This window comes from Apteryx rowi, unplaced genomic scaffold (genome assembly GCF_003343035.1).
Source record: "Apteryx rowi isolate R43461 unplaced genomic scaffold, aptRow1 scaffold_305, whole genome shotgun sequence".
Taxonomy (NCBI): Eukaryota; Metazoa; Chordata; class Aves; order Apterygiformes; family Apterygidae; genus Apteryx; species Apteryx rowi.
In genome coordinates, this window is record NW_020449475.1 from 22,175 (window position 1) to 38,591 (window position 16,417).

Consider the following 16,417-nt stretch of genomic DNA (forward strand, 5'->3'; position numbering starts at 1 on the left):
AATTTCTTTCTGGAGTGACTAACTTCAGGTTTGTGAAATTGGTTTGTTCCAAGTACTTTGTATTTTATTGATTTTCTTTGTTAGCTCCTGACACATGTGAGCATGTTGTCACCTAAACACTATTGAGATCTAGGATAAATTTCTTTGTAGCTGTCAAGTTGGTTGTAGAAGTTCCTCAAGCACRGTTTTCTGGTTTAAAAATTGCCTCCAATTTTTGCAATTTAGTAATTTGGAAATATCACTGTAGTGTAATGTTAAAATTCTATTAAAAATAAGAGATGCTTTCCATGCCCTTTCAGAATCACTATTTCTACAGTCACCTATTTTTCAGTTTATGCTGCTGCTTCTTAAATCTGCAGTGTCTGGATTTGTTTCACTTCTGCCCTTGGTAGAGGAAAATTTAGTTATGGACTACTGAAGTAAACTGAACATATACAGGTTGGTGGGGTTAGAAAGGAAATAACTGGATGTATTGAGGAAGCTGGCTGATGTTGTTGCAAGACTGCTTTCTATCATCCTTTGAAATTGGGTGGGATTTTTAATGATCGGAAAGACAGAATCTGCAGCCRTCTTCAGAAAATACAGAAGGATCTGTGGGACCATAGGCCTGTCAGCTGCACCTCAGTCCCCAGGTTGATTATGAAGCAAGTCCTTACGGAAGCCATTTCCAGGCACATGGTACAAGTAGTGACTGGGAACACCTATTGTAGATTTATCAAGGGCAAATAGTGTTTTACCAACTTGACAGCTTTTCTCTCCTGAAATGACACTCTCTGTGAACAAGGAGAAGAGCAATGGATGTTGTTACCATTATGTTAGTAAGCCTTTCAACACAGTCTCCCATGGTATCCTTATAGTCAGATTGGAGAGATGTGGTCTGGATAGGTAGACACAAGGTAGGTGGAAAGTTGACTGGGCCATTGGGCTCAACAGGTCAATAGTAAAAAGTCTAAGTGGCAGACAGGTACAAGTGGTGCTTCTTGCAGGTTGATGTTGTTTAACACCTTCGTTAGCGACCTGGACGGACAGAATGCATCTTCCCTGTGTTTGTCGATGAAACCAGGCTGGGGTCAGGGCTGCTGTTCAGAGGGACCTCGACAAGCAGGAGGAATGGGCCAACCGAGACCTTGGGAAACTCTGCACTGGGGCTGGGGTAGCCCTGTGCAATGGTGCAGTCTGAGGAGTRCCTGCCTGCCTAGGGATCAGCTCTGCAGAAAAGGAGGTGGGGGACACAATAGACAGCAAACTGAACATGTCAGCAGTGTGCCCTTGCAGTAGTGTAGGCTTCACTGCTTGCTGGCTGACCAAGAGCATAGCCAGCAGCTTGGGAGCTTCCCTTCTTTTGGGTGTTTCTGAAGCCACATGTGGTAAAGTTTCCAGTTCTGGGCCCTGGTAAAAACCAGAATATTGAGGAACTGAAGAGAAGGCCACTAAGATTATTAGGGGGCTGCAGTATATGACATGGAAGAAGAGACTGAGAGAAGCAGGTTTATTCAGCCTAGAGGAAAAAAAGGTTAAGGGGAGTGAAATCTAATTGCAGTCTTCCACTATCTAAAGGAGGCTATAGGGAGATGGAACCAGACTCTTCTCAGAGGTGCACAGCGAAAGAACAAGAGGTCGCATGCTGCAGCAGAAGAAATTCCAATTAGATGTTTAAAAACAAACAAACAAGACCCCCATGAGTTTGGTTATGCATTGGAACAGGTTGCCTATACAGGTTGTGGAATCTCTGTTGTTGATTTTCAGAACTCAGATGGACAGCACCCTGAGCAACCTGCTCTAATTTGGAATTTAGCTCTTCTTTGAGCAGGAAGTTGGACTGAATGAGTTCCAGAGGTTCCTTACAACCTAAATTTGTTCTGTGATTCTGAAATCAGAACATGCTTCCCTACCTCCACCTACCCATACAAATGTACTTTAAAATTGGTCTTAGCCAGACAACAGTTACCTCTAGTTTCACTGTTCCTTCACAGGGATTTGTAGGAATAGAAAATAGTTGTCTTTCCAAACTTGAACTACTGCATATAAAATACACAGAACTTAAGTTAAATGTTTCTTTCAATTAAAACTAAAATTAATTAGCGGAGAGATTATCATACTGCTGTTTCTGAAGCATGTGTGAGCAAGTGAAGAGGAACAGGGCATTCTGAATGACAGCTATTGATGTGGGAAAATTTCTGCAATTAGAAAAAAACATCTAGAATAAAATGAGATGATATGGCTTTCAGAAGGTTCTTCCATAGTTCACTGTTTATAGGTCTATGCAAACTTACAAGCTTGCAGTCACATGATTTCTCATAGAGAAGGGGGGAAGGAACCCTTGACAACTGGAGTGAGACCCTATTTTAGCCTCTTTCAGGCAATTATTGGCTAGAAGTATCCTGAAGACTGACTGATTACTCATTACTACCTCGATTTCTGTGTGTGCGTGCGTGTGTGTGTTCTGGATGGAGAGAGGCTGTGGATGCCCTAGGAGCCAGAATTAGGTGGTGTTCACAAATTTAGGACTGTGGTACTACAGTTGTATTTGGCCTTAACGTTTTGCAAGTATGTACTGCTTTTATTTGATAACAAAAGCTTAAAATTCAGCTAGGTCATCTGGTAGCTATGCACCACAGAAGCATTTGTGAATGTGCACAGAGGAAGAGAGGAAATAATCGTAATACTAATTTGTTCCGTTTTCATGGTTAAGAGGACATTTCCATGATGCAACAAAGCCAGTCCTTTATTCTGAGGGCAGTGGAAATTGGAACCAAATTTCTTATGCACAAAGTGGGTCAACTTCTACCGCCCCACCCCCCACTCCCAATTTTTTACTTTGACTAGGAACTAATCTAGCTGTTGTGAGCAGGCARCAATTTGGGGACTGTCAGTTTATGCAGTTAGGAATGACAACACTCTAACCCATATTGGTAGGAGTGTAGGGCAAAAACTGGAAAAGACTCTGGACTGGAATGACCCTGAACAGAATCTAACAGAGTTTTTTAAGATTATTTGTATGTATACTATAAATCCAAGTAATTTGAAATAGAGGGGGAAAATATTTCCTAGGAGTCTCTAAAATTTTACTTTTTTCATATTTATCAAAGAATTACCAGGCAAATTTTTCTGGTGAATAACTGGAGAAAGATCCAGTGTCATAAGTACTTCCTATCTCTCTACCTGCTTTCAATTTAATTGACTTTTGCCAGCGATTCAGCTTCTTGTACAGTGGGTCCACTAGCATATTGCTGTTGGAAATTGCATGTGTTTGATTTAATATTTAGTCTGTGTTGAGTATAAAGGAAAATGCTAAATAAATGTCGTCTTTAGAAATTATGTCACTATTAGTTAAGGATGTTGTCAAACAACGTCTCTTTCTATAAAGTGATTCAGTGCTGCTTTTATGGAAATGTATAACTGCTGCTATTATAACTATCAAAACTGTCAGTAACTGATTATTTTCACAAAGATAACAGGATGAAGAATTGCCTTGTGGTTGTTGTTCATAAATGATAAGCTTTAGAGGGCATCTAGAAACGTGCTGTATTCTTTATTGGTGGTATCTGGTGGCTTGTTTTATGCAGGAGGTCAAACTAAATAATTAGAGGTTGTTTTTTTTTTTTTTTTTCCTGGACTTAGTCTTTGTAAGTACAATCTAATAGCAAGCAATTGACTTGTTAAGGCTGCTCCTTAACAAGTGTGGGACTGGACAAGCTACTTACTCTTTACATGTTGCTCTGTGTATAGAAAGGGGAAGAAATATTGTGGGGAGGGAAAGCAGAGAAAGCTTGAAGTGCTTTATGGAAGGAGCTATTGCCCTCTGTGTTATGCAAAGATGTGGGTTCGTGGACAACCTGCATTTGTGTAATTATCCCTTCCTTGTTACTGAGCAAAATCTCTGCACTGTATGGCAGTGCTGCACTGAACAACTGCTCTTTCCTCCTCTTCTTTTTACAGGGTGGATCACTTATACACATTTTTTGTTCAGTGGTCACCAGAAATATATGGGAAAGATGCCAAAGAGCAAGGTTTTGTTGTAGTAGAAAAGGAGGAGCTTGATATGATAGACAACTTCTTCAGTGAGCCAACTACTAAAAGCTGGGAGGTGAGTGCTTTTTGCCCTTATATCGAGTGTGTTGCATCAAGTGTGCATCCTCTGTTAAGAATCTGAGTGCTTGCTCTTCTGATGTTTTATATGGTGTTTATAATGCTTGCTGCCTTATACAGAAGTGTTTTCAAGGCTTGTAGCTGTCTCAAAACTGTACTCATTTACCTCTAGTATTCCTTTCTTCCCTCCCTAAAAAGGGCAGGCAAACAACTGGGAGCTTTCTGGTCTGCAACCAGCGTAAGTTATGTAAATATACTGGTTATGCGATGTTAGCCTTTTGGAAAACTATACATGTTGTCAGTGTTGTTAAATTCGTATCACATTTATATGTTACTAGTAAAACTTAATGTATATATAAATATATATACACATAAACACCAACACAGACTCCTGTGTGCTGGTTGAAATGGGTCTGTATGTGGTGTTGTGCCAGGCCCTTACTTCTCAGATGCATACAGCACTACTTTTAAAATACTAGTTGTTAAGATGGATATTTTAAATCATATATTACTTCAGCATTTTGGGGCTTTTGCAGTCTGTTTCAGCTATTTGTGTATCTGTTATCTCTCTGTCTCTCATGCATAGAAAGCCTTGTTTCTAAGGAAAATAACCCAAGCCTGCATGCATGTGATTTTTTTTTTTTTAATTATATTTCTGGATTCTTAAGTACTTGCTGTACTGAAGATAAATAGACAAATTAAAAATAAATCCTCAAATGGAAAATAGCTTGATGGTGATTTTAAAACTGATCTGATTATTTGTCTTAAACATATTTGTTTTCAGAATTCTACTGTCAGTGTCTTAAGCATTTCTAGTTTTGAAATATGTTGTCTTGGTCAAAAGCTGAGAGTGGGGCTTGTCATTTGAAATGTAGCAACAACATCTCTAATCCTAAAAAGCTTTTATTTTTACAGTTTTGCAGTTTCTTCATGTTGGTGCTATGTGAACTGCAGAATGAAAAAAATGCCTTCATTTCTCATTTTGTGCAGAGCTGACTGCAGTCATATTTTACACTAGATTTCACTGTTCAGTTGTTATTTGCATGCTATTTTCTTAAACTTAAAATGAGGGAGGAGGGCCAGTGGTCTAAAGAACAGAGGTGAGAGAGATCCAGCCACACGGGGAACTTGTCTCTCATTGCTTTATTTAAATTTGTACTGGGAAAAGAAATAGCTGGAAATGTGTATAAAGGTGTCTCTCTCTCATATTTTATATTCAGGCTTTACAAATTTAAAGTAGGTCTTCAAGGAAATCTCTATTGAAAGGCCAAATTTGGGCATGATCACTGTGAAAGTTTCACTTTCTCTTCTGGGGAAATGGAAAGTGTGATTGTAGGGTTGCAGATAAACAAATTTATCAAAGTGAGTTGCAGACAGTAGCTGCCAATCTTGCTTGTGGGCAAGAGCTCTTGCCACTAGAGCAGGAGAAGTGTAGTAGATACTGCAGAAGAAACTGGTAGACAATGAAAGGGCAACAAATGCCTTTGAATATTCGAATTCTTTACTGTGCCAGACCTGACCAGGAACCTTGTGTGCAGGTATGTTGGACTGTTTCCCTATTTGAACAGCATATATCTGATATAGTGCTTCCTAGAAAAAAAGGAACTCTGCACTTAATTTTAATTTTAATAGAATATTTCTGCCCCAGGTAGCCTGCTTCTTCATTCCTTTAGATGATAATACTTAAAATTTTTTACAAGATTTCATAGCTCTGGTTTCTGTCATAACTGATTCTTTTCATTTGTTTTTGCTCTTGCATGTGTAGATATTTTACCTTGCAGATCCTTTTGCTGCAGTTTTTGAATCTGAAGTTGGCTCAAACATGTGCTTCAGTTATGATGAAAAGAGCTGCATTTATAAAGTTTAGACTGAACAGATATTCATGCAGTGAAGAAAATAAGTTAACTTTCTCCCTTTTAGGTGATGAATAAGGACTTGTTTACATTTGGAATCGATTTGCAATCTGTGACTTTAATGGATTTTCTGTAGTTGTCTACATCTGTAAACTTAGTTTTATTTTGCTTCAGATAATTGTTGCTGATTGATTTACTATGGTACTTTTCTTTTTCTTTTTCTTTCCTCCTGAGGAGCCTAGAGAATAGTCTTTGAAAGGAGAGTAGGCATTTCTGGTTCAAGCTGAAAAAGATGTTCATTCAATTAAAAAACTAAAATGATGATCTGAGAGAGGAGGAAGGAAGGTGAAATCACTCAGGAGATGGAAAAATAATAATGATAAAAGCAGAAAAACCATGTTCCTTTTAACAATTTTTTTTTAACAACCTTAATTTTGCAGTGTAAACTTTCCCTGCAATTGGCAATATGAAAATTTTTCTAACGCAGGATTCCCTCCTGTCTCAGAAGACCCTTGACTAGATCCCATTGAGCCTGGGCTAGATCCTGCTGGAGGGACAGGATGCAGCTGTGCAGCTGATACTGTATCACCAGCAGTAATATGTGTACTGCCTGGATTCACAGGGGCATATAACATTAATTCTGCAGTTTGGATTTTGCCTTGTGGTCYTGTCCTCTTTTCTTAACCTCCACTGTATGCATTTGAGCACTAGTGTCTGGCTCCCTGCTCAGGGCTGCTGCCCCAGGCACAGCTCTAGGTTTCTGCAGATGAACATGGGCTGGATGTATGTGACTGCAGCGCACATGTTGCTCTCATCCTTCTGGAGATGCTAGGTGTGACCAACATTATTAGGGCTTTGTCCTGTGCGTAGTGACCTCCTCATAACTCCAGGTCTTTATGAAAAGCTCTTTCTGTGCCTTGTGGTGGCTAAGTCCATGCCTGGAATCTGTCCAGTAACTTTGCTTTCTAGCCTGTGGAGCAGGTGTGTAGGACCTCCAGGCACTCCTTGGCAGTTGCCTGGACTGTTGACAGCTTCTGCAAGTTTGAGCAGTGATTATGAAGGTGTGGGCGAGTTATACAAAGCTTTTTCCATGTATGCCATGAAAATGTTTTAAAGCTGTATTTGTAGGAATGGATGTAGAAGCAGGGCAGAGTGCTCTGCAATGACGTTTTGAGGTTCCTGTTTCTAGATAAGACCCTTGTGGTAATATGTTCATGGAAGGAAGGTAGTTTAACGTTTTTCAGTTGTTTTGTAGCTAGGCCTCTTTGCTTCCCCTTTTCTTTCTCATCAGCCCCATCTCTGAGCTCTTGCTGTTACTTCCTGTTTGCCTTGGTGACATAGAGCCCAAGGTAAAATCCTGCTGCTGTAGGCCTTGCCTCATCTCTAATGTTGGTTTACCATAATACGGAGACTTGTGTCACTTGTTAAGAACCGATAGCTGAACTGAAGAATTAGCAGCTTTCCAGCTGTGCCATACTGTTCTCTCTGCCAACTTAGCAACTGAGCACACCAGCAACAACTTGGTGAGAGCCAACACATGCTGCCTCTTAAAAATGCAGGCTGCTGCCATGAGTAGTGAGAGGGTATTTTGCCCCTCTGCAGGGCAGCTGATCCCAGTTTTCACTGAGCTCTGAATGCTGGCAGCTTGGGAGCTCCTGTCTCAAGGGACATGACAGGAGATGTTTTGGCTCCTGTTTCCTGCTCTTAACTGCATGAGGTTCAGAATTTGGCCACTGATTTTGTTACCAGGTCATAGGCTGCAGACCCCTTCTATAGACAAGCGTTAAATGTATGGACTTGTGTTCTCACTGTTTTTAGCTTTGTTGGAAAAGGTAGTGTGTCTACTTGTAATTGCTGGAGAGAATTCTGTACTTTGTTTTATAATCATTTAAATTCAAACCTAAGTAGAAATATTTATATGGACTCGCCTTTTAAAATACTGTAATGTACTCTGCTTTATAAGATCTTAAAAAAAAAAGTCTTCAAACAGCTGTTTAATCATTTTCAGCTGAGAATATATTCTATAAAGACCTTTACTTTTCTCAAAATGAGTACTTTAAAGAACTTACTAACGTAAACTGCATGCTCAAAATCTTACTCAGTAGCTTTCCTACATGATAAAACTTCCAAATACTTGCTCAAATTGATTTACATTTTTTAAGGGTTTTTTGGTATATTGCTTCTGTTTCAGTTTGTATATATAAAAATATGTCTGTGTTGGTAAAGAAAACCAGAAAAAAAGCTGCCATCTTAATAAAAACGGGAAGTGAAATTTTAAAGTTGTTCATACTCTTATGCATTAGCAGCTGAGCAAATGATTAATATACTCAGCTAGCTGCATGAAGGAAAATGAGGAAGCATTTGTCTCCTTCCTGTATAAGCTACCACAAGACATCTAGTTAAGATGTGTAGTGTGTCTTCAAAGAAGACTTGAGTCTTCTGACTCGGGACAATTATGTCTGGGACCAATCACCTCATGTTGCCTCGTTACCTCAATATTTATTAATCCCAAAGGACTTAACAGCTGTCAGAAGTCACTATGATGTGAAGAAATTCTGACCACACTGCCCATGCTATCTCAAAGACACCTTGCCATTTGAAAATTTAACCATATTCAGTTCAGGCTGCCTGTGCTTGGTATTTCCATTCCATACAGTGTTTTTGTTTCATGCAGTATGATGGCTAATGAGTATGTTGTTTTAAATTAATTTGCTTCAGTAGAGGATTGACAGAATGAGAGCTATGYTTTAGGTTGGTCTCTTGTTTTCTTGCCTCAGATTATTACTGTAGAAGAAGCAAAAAGACGAAAGAGCGTTTGCAGTTACTATGAAGATGATGATGATGATACTTTACCTGTCCTAAAGCACCCCAGTGCTCTCCTGGAGAATATGCACATAGAGCAGGTATGGCTAGAAAAACCTCAAGTTTCCTTATTTGCTCTTGCGCTGTCTGAGCCGAGTATGGAACAGTCTGCCTTCTGGAGGTGATACTGATGCTTTTTCACAGCTTGGAAAATGCTTAGTTTGTTGGACTGTCTTTGTGCAAGGTCCTGTTTATTTTAACACTTGCTTATTTGAAAAAACTTACTTTTATTTTTGCAACTCTGGAGAGTTTGAGTAGTGATATTGAGAACTGTCATCTTTTTCAGTGCTGGGAGAAGGGGTGCCAGTTTCAAGATCTTTTACAGACCGCATGAATGCAATCGATAGGGCTCAGGGTACAAGGCCATGCGCAGATGGCAGAGGTGTTGAGCTGCAGGCATCAGCTGCTACCCTAACTGCCATTTTTTGGCTCAGAAGCCGCTGCAGAAAGGGAATAGTCTGTAGGTCACCACCTGTGGCCTATTGAATGTGTTTAACTGCCCGTTTATTGCCTAGCTTGCCCGGCGCTTGCCAGCAAGAGTGCAGGGATATCCATGGCGGCTTGCATACAGCACACTGGAGCACGGAACTAGCCTGAAGACTCTGTACCGTAAATCAGCGTCTCTTGACAGTCCAGTTCTCCTTGTCATCAAGGATATGGACAACCAAGTAAGGAGCGCTCATTTTGCGGGGGGTTGGACTGAAAGGGCACCATTAAAAAACAGTGAGTGTTCTGAAGTGATAATCATGCTGTGAAGTGACGTCACACAATAATGCCAAAATGACACTTGTATTTTATTCTGTGCTCTTTACTGCTTAAACTAAACTTACAGGCAGAAAAGTATATGAGAACTAATAGAATTAGAACTCCCACAGTTTCATAATAGCAATGAATGCTCCTTTTAATAGTGTCCATGAAAATATCTTCCTCGTGTAAATCAGTTATGCTGTTACAAATAATGCTTCTTTGGAGGTGTAGTACTCTAGTAGCTTCTGGAGTCCTCATTCCTATTGTCATGTGGCTTTTAAACTTAAAGGATACAAAAGACTTGCAGGAACACTTGATAATCTGATATACTTCATTTGTTAGTTCTCTTAGTATGATACACCAGCACAATTATTCTTCAGAAAGTATTTTGAAAGTTTTTTTTTTCCTTTTAAATTTTGCACTGTCCTCAGAAATAGTTTAATCATTTTATTCTGACAGATATTTGGAGCATATGCTACACATCCATTCAGGTTTAGTGACCATTACTATGGCACAGGTGAAACATTCCTCTACACATTCAGTCCAAACTTCAAGGTAAGTGGTGCTGTCTTTCTCAAATGAGATTTTTGGTTCCATTTCTGAAATATTTATGAGAAAAAAAATACAAAGACTGCATATTTAAGTTCAGAAGGTGTGTCAATTATTGATGAATGCAGTTAATCCCTCATTGCTGCAGTGCAATTTTTGCTTTAAGCAAAAAGGTTTTAATTATTTGACCTGCTTAGAAGGTAGTCTGTGAGGGTGCRGAGAAGATTTTAAGCTGAATGAGGGGAGAAGGCAAGAGGAGTAATGAGTGGACTGTCAAAGATTTATCTTGGAAAGTAGTGATCGATATCAGAAGTACAGTACAACTTCACACGTGCTTAGGATCACAGTGACAACACAGCAGAGATAAGAGTGCCACTGAAATACCCCTTAATGTCAATAGCTTGTGTCTTTTTCAGTATTGAATACATTGATCCTTTTTTTTAACAGAACAGCTATTGATTTGAAGATGCAAGTAAAATTTAGAAAATGATTAGAAAGATTGTTCATAACTTTAGATTTGTATTGTTTTTTACTATTACCTCTTCTTCTTTCCCTATCAAGAAAAAAAAAAAAAGAAAACCTCACCAAAAATATCCCCTAAGGAGGTATTAGTACTTACTACTTTTAGAGTACTAGAATCCTCACAATCAAATTATATATATACACACATGCACACATTTTTCTCCCCCCTCAGGTATTTAAATGGAGTGGCGAGAACACCTACTTCATCAATGGAGACATGAGCTCTCTGGAACTTGGAGGTGGAGGGTGAGCAAGTGTTTGGTTTTGAAATCATGTAGCTGACTCCCTCCCTTCCCGCCCCCCCCCCCTTTTTTTAATGAGAATGGGGACAATGGTAGTTGCAAGAAAAACTGATCAGAAAAAATGGCTGTACTTTTTCAGTAAACTGTTTATGATGGATACCTCAGCAATCCAATTACTGTTACAGACCCATAGCAATTTCTATTGCCTAAAGAGAGTAACTGATGTTGGGCAAGGTCTCTCTCTCTTTCTTTTTCTTTTTCTTTTTTTTTTTTTTAAGTGGAAAAAGCAGATGTTTTGAGTGGATACATGTGTTATTGTTTAAGAAGTTTGCAACTGGGAGATAATGTCTAATGACAGTTTTGCCATCAACTTCTAAGGTTTCCCCCATGGTCTTTACTGAACTGTCATTATGCTGTTGTTACACAGAACAATGATACAGACAGTGCTTAATCAGGTCCTAAATTTCAAAGGACAGTGGTCTGAAATCAAGGGCTAAGTCTATAGTACTAAATAAAGGTGACCAAAGACTGTACCATTGACGTCTGAGCATGGTTTGCATCAGGTTTGCATACTGAATAAACATGCCTTCCCCCTAAACAGAAGGGGCCATAGCTATAGCCAAACTGCCAGGGAAGGGTCCCCAACATCTCAGGTCCTTGAGCCATGCCCAGCAGTGTCTGAGAGACTGCTAGCTGGCAGCAGCCAAATCTGACTTTGCTAACAACCGAATGGTACAGGCACACACTCAAGCCTGTGTTGTTTCATTTACTGGTATAAATAAAAGCAAGGAGACCACCTTGTAAGTGCTTTGCCTTCATGTTCAGTCTAAGTTGTTCTCAGAATTATCTAAATCTTTCTGCATTGCTTTTCTGGTTGTTTCTAAAGCTTCCAGTATTTTTGTTCTGTTTAACAGAATGCTTGCTCCAAGTGGTTTTGGTTGGGGGAGAGGGGAGAGGTTTTAGTTTGGAAAGTCTAACAAAGAATGTACACTGACTAGTTATACTGTTAGCCTGAGTAATTAGAAAGAATGGACATGGATGTAGATTTAACTGTTGAATATAAACTTGAAATTTGATGTGTATTTCCTTTTTAGTGGCCGGTTTGGCTTATGGTTAGATGCAGATTTGTATCATGGGCGAAGCAACTCCTGCAGCACCTTCAATAATGACATCTTATCTAAGAAGGAAGATTTCATAATACAAGACGTAGAAGTATGGACATTTGAATGAAATACTGACTGCCTTAAGGACTGGATCCATTAGGCACTTAAAAGCTTAAAGAGAAGGTGCAGGCTGCCTCACAATGTTACACGCTTTTTTCTCAAATTGTACCAGAGTATGACTACGCAAAAAAAAAAACCAACAACAAAACAAAACAAAAGAAAATCTGATTTTGAGAGGCAGTAAGAGACAGAACAATAAGATATCAGTTTGAGGTGTTTTTTACTTCCTCCTCTAACATGTCTCCATCAAAGATATGATGCTTATGAAAACATTCACGGTGTATGAGTCGAAAACTTTTCCTGTAACTGTGAAAAGATACTGTGGGAAAACTATAACTATCTAGTACATTCCATATGTATTTATGTTCAACATATAAATGCTAACCAAAAATAAAAGGTTACGTTACCAAAATCTACAGCATACTATTTGCCATGGAAAAAAAAATCTGAAGGTGTACAAAGCACTTAAGGGAACATGTTTATAAGATCTTTTTATTTATTGTTATTGTATAGCAGACTTTTTTTTTAATGTCTTGGCTATGAGTTTTTTCTTGTAGTGTTTCAAATCTCAATTTGATAAACAATTGCTATTCAGGTAGGTTTCTTATTCATTGGCATTTTTTCTGAATCGATTTATTTGATTTCTGAAGTTAATTTTTATATTTTTATTTTGTAAATGAGATTTGGCTTTCACTTTACCCTAATTAGAGGGTTTGTTTTCTGGCAGAAACACCTGAGTGCATAATTCTGGTTTTCTTTGAGATGAGGGAAAAGGTGGTTAGTGGTTCTTATTAACTCTGCTGCCACAATCCTGTTAATAGATTATTTTGGCAGCGTATGGAGACACTGGGCAAACTGCCAGCTGGTATAGACTGTATCAGCTCTGTTGCAGTCAACAGAATTGGGACAGCATGCTCTGAGCATCTGTCCTGGTGTTATTCAACTGTTTACTAAAGACATTTCTAAGGGAAGATTAGTTTTCTGTATCACCACCATGTGATTCAAAATAAAGCACCCATTGTGCTTTTATGAGCGCTTCTTTACAAATTGAAGAATAACTGTTTTGTTAAGGAGAAAATATAATCTTGAGATACAGAGAAGAATGTTATTTCCCTAACAGGCCAAGTCATGTTAGTGTAATACCTGCTTTTGTAGTAATTAATATATGATTTCCTTCCTGAAAAAGACTTGAAGCAACAGGCTGCTTTAGGATTTGACAGGCGACTAAATATTTTTGTTTTTCATGAAATACTTGTCACTTTTCCCCTCCCCCCCTCAACACTAAAAAGACTCTTATAAAGCTAGGCTGAACTCTAAATAAGTCAGTGCTATGAAATTTTCAGTAAACAGGGAAAATGTAACAGAGAACTGTTTTCTAAAGAATTCTGCTTTGCAATTAAGCTATAGTTTAAACAAAAGTTTAAACAATCCAAAGCCTGCCAAGACAGACTTTCTGGCGACACTAGGATGCTGTCCTGCCCTTAAAACCAAAAGTATCATTGTCCTGAAAAAGGCAGGTTTTAGAAATGGTAATTTGCTTCCATGCATTAAACAGTACAGTCTAAATTTGGAATATTAATAATTGAGTAATACAACTCAATTTAGTTACTGCTTTTCCCCTTTTTAATATATTCAAAAAAGTAAACAAGACAAGCAGTTTTCTTTCAAAAACATTAACAAATCTTAATCCTGCATAGAAATTTCACAGTCTAAAAAACAATGCTATACAGTAAGTCTGTATCATACTGCATGTAAGCTTTTCACACTTTTCTTCCAGGTGGTCTAATACAGCCATGAATACAATTCTTATTGGTAATGCTGTAAAATAGTTTGGAAGTTGCTAATAGCATAATGCTTTGAAGATACCAGGTATATCTAATACCGTTTGCTGGTGGCAGACCACTTACTAGTTTAAAAAAAAAAAAAAAGCTCAACATTTTACATACATTTCACTATTGTTACCTACAACTTACTCCATTATATTACACTTGTCAGAGGATATCTAAACGCTGTGTTCTATATTCAAAACAGTGTTGTTCAATCAAAATTCTGTGACCCTTGAAACTATGAATATTGAATATATGTAATGCAGTGCTATCACAATATTTTCAATAAAGGAATTTATGCATTCAGAAACTCGTTATAGATGTTTTCTCCTTTATTCAGACTTCAGTACATTTTAAAGATGAAAGGATACAGCTTAAGTTACAGATTATGCAGACAGAAATACCTAAGTCTCCTCAGAAAGAAAATTTCAACAATTTCCTCTTCTGGAAAAATGGTCTTTTTTTTTTTTTTTTTTTTTTTTTTTTTTTTTTTTTTTTTTTTTTTTTTTTTTTTTTTGTTTTTTTTTTTAATGGCATGGCATCTCCTAGGATAGGGCTGTATTTGTGTTCACTCAAAGACAGACTGTGCTAAAGGGCTAATAAGAAATACCAGTTATCCTGTTCTAGATGAACAGCTGATCAGTAGTTCTCATCAAATTGTTATTGCTTGCTTCTATCACCTGTAGAGAATTACATGTATTTCTTCTTTTTTTTGACCAACCTGTTCCTAAAAGTCAAAGGTCTCTGTACATGTTTTCTTGTGTGTGTCCTTTTTATATTGCTAAGCTGTTCATGTATTGTTCTTTTTGTTGAAGCAAGACTAAGCATCCAATTTAAAAAAAAAATTCGGCCTTAGTTTTATTCATTTATTGTGCGCAGAGGTGGAATTAAGAAGAAACAAACTCTGATTATATAGTAAAGAAATACTAAAAATTTCAGAATGAGTATGCTATTTATCACTGTTACTTGGAATGTAATGGTGGTAAGAATTTTTATAAAAATGCAAACTAAGAATAATTATGGTCACTAGTAATTTTCCTCTCAGAGGTGGAACTATTTTAGAATAGTACATCAAACGTGTACTTTGGTGGTACTCAGATGAAGATTTTTGATTCTGGACTCTGTAGAAGGCTTATTAACAATAAGGCTGGTAAACACCCAGTAAAGCACTAATGTTTGATTTGATGCTGGTTTCAGTGCCATTTTTGCACTGGACATTTTGTATGATGCCAGCTTTAGAGCAAAGTAGAAGCCAGTTACTGTCAGAATAATCTTCATATGTAAACTTTAAGATTTCACTTGCCTGTTCCTAGCTGAGAAAAGGAGTAGGTTAGCTCATTTCAAAAGGACTGCATTACATTCCACAAATCAGTAATTGCTGACAAATGAGCTTTTTCAGGTAGAATAGCTAACCACATCTTATTTGTACTGAATGTAACTTCTTTGTTCTGAAATATAAATACATTTTCCAAAAACCTGTAGAGGCTTCTCCTGCGCTAAACTTTGTAACTGGTATCTCTTTAAATACTATGGTGTAATATATTTAGGACTACTACTTGATGCCATTTCAGTTGCAGGAAGAATCAAACCACTAAAATTCTGTGATCAGTGGTTCTGCAGCTGTGCAACCACTTTTAATGAAAAGCGTGAGTGATTTAAAATACAAATTATTAAGACAACACTTTTAGATATAGAAAGCTACTACCACTGAGGAATACAGTCTTTTAACTTTGGAAATAGTTTATTTGAATTGGCTCAGAAAGCATTCACTCAAAGTATTCCCAGTTGGTATCTTTTTATTGAAAAGTTACGGTGAACAGAGTTCATGTACTTTATTGATGCTTCACTGCTGTAATTCAGTGTGAGGCTAGAAGTTTGCTTGAAAGCTTCAAACAAAGGAATTAAGGTAATTCTGAACAAGTGAAATACTTAAGTGTCAGAGGCAAATTTGTATTAAGAATACACATCACCTGCAACTTGAGCTGTATAAAACTTCAAAAACGTTATTGCTTTCATAATTCATTTGAAACAGCTTTGATACATCTTAAATAACCTGAATTTGTCACCATTCTCTGACCTGTCGATCTTCTGCGCGGATGTACAGCTCTCAAAAGGAAAGAGTGCATACAGAATGGATAGGGGGGAAAAAAAGCCTTAATAGTATGCATCTTTATTGTAAAACACGATGTTTTGCTTTGTGCTTACCTTAAATGAAAACCCCACTCAAGCTGCAGAACTGCTCCTAGCTTATGCAGGTGTTAAGTTGAAGGACAGGGGAGTTTGCAAGGATCTAGCTTACAAAACACGCAGCAGCTCCATCCTCCGTGTGTCTGGCGTGCGGCTGACACGGGCCGAGGGTGCAGGCGGCTGGTCCCCGCAGGGAGGGGAAGGGGGCTGCTTACCTGTGTCACCGCCCTGGCGGTGCCCGCTGCGCCTTGAGCAGGCTCCTGAGCCGCTTGGGAGGGGCCGCCGGCGGCATCTCGCCGCGGGGCTCCGGCAGGGCC

General features: G+C 38.3%; 1 protein-coding gene across 4 annotated transcripts in view; it reads left to right on the forward strand.

Annotated features, from left to right (window-relative positions):
- Positions 1 to 14,219, forward strand: part of NCOA7 (nuclear receptor coactivator 7) — a 31,635-nt gene extending 17,416 nt beyond the window's left edge. For 3 of the 4 annotated variants that reach the window (XM_026070157.1, XM_026070158.1, XM_026070156.1), the window contains exons 8-13: positions 3,940 to 4,087; positions 8,720 to 8,845; positions 9,320 to 9,472; positions 10,011 to 10,106; positions 10,795 to 10,868; positions 11,959 to 14,219. In XM_026070157.1, the coding sequence (XP_025925942.1) occupies positions 3,940 to 4,087; positions 8,720 to 8,845; positions 9,320 to 9,472; positions 10,011 to 10,106; positions 10,795 to 10,868; positions 11,959 to 12,094 (733 nt within the window). In that variant the 3' untranslated portion in view covers positions 12,095 to 14,219. Of the gene's footprint in view, positions 1 to 3,939; positions 4,088 to 5,430; positions 5,628 to 8,719; positions 8,846 to 9,319; positions 9,473 to 10,010; positions 10,107 to 10,794; positions 10,869 to 11,958 lie in introns of those variants that run through there. The other variant, XM_026070159.1, reaches the window with a different exon arrangement.
- Positions 14,220 to 16,417: the final 2,198 nt, after the last annotated feature.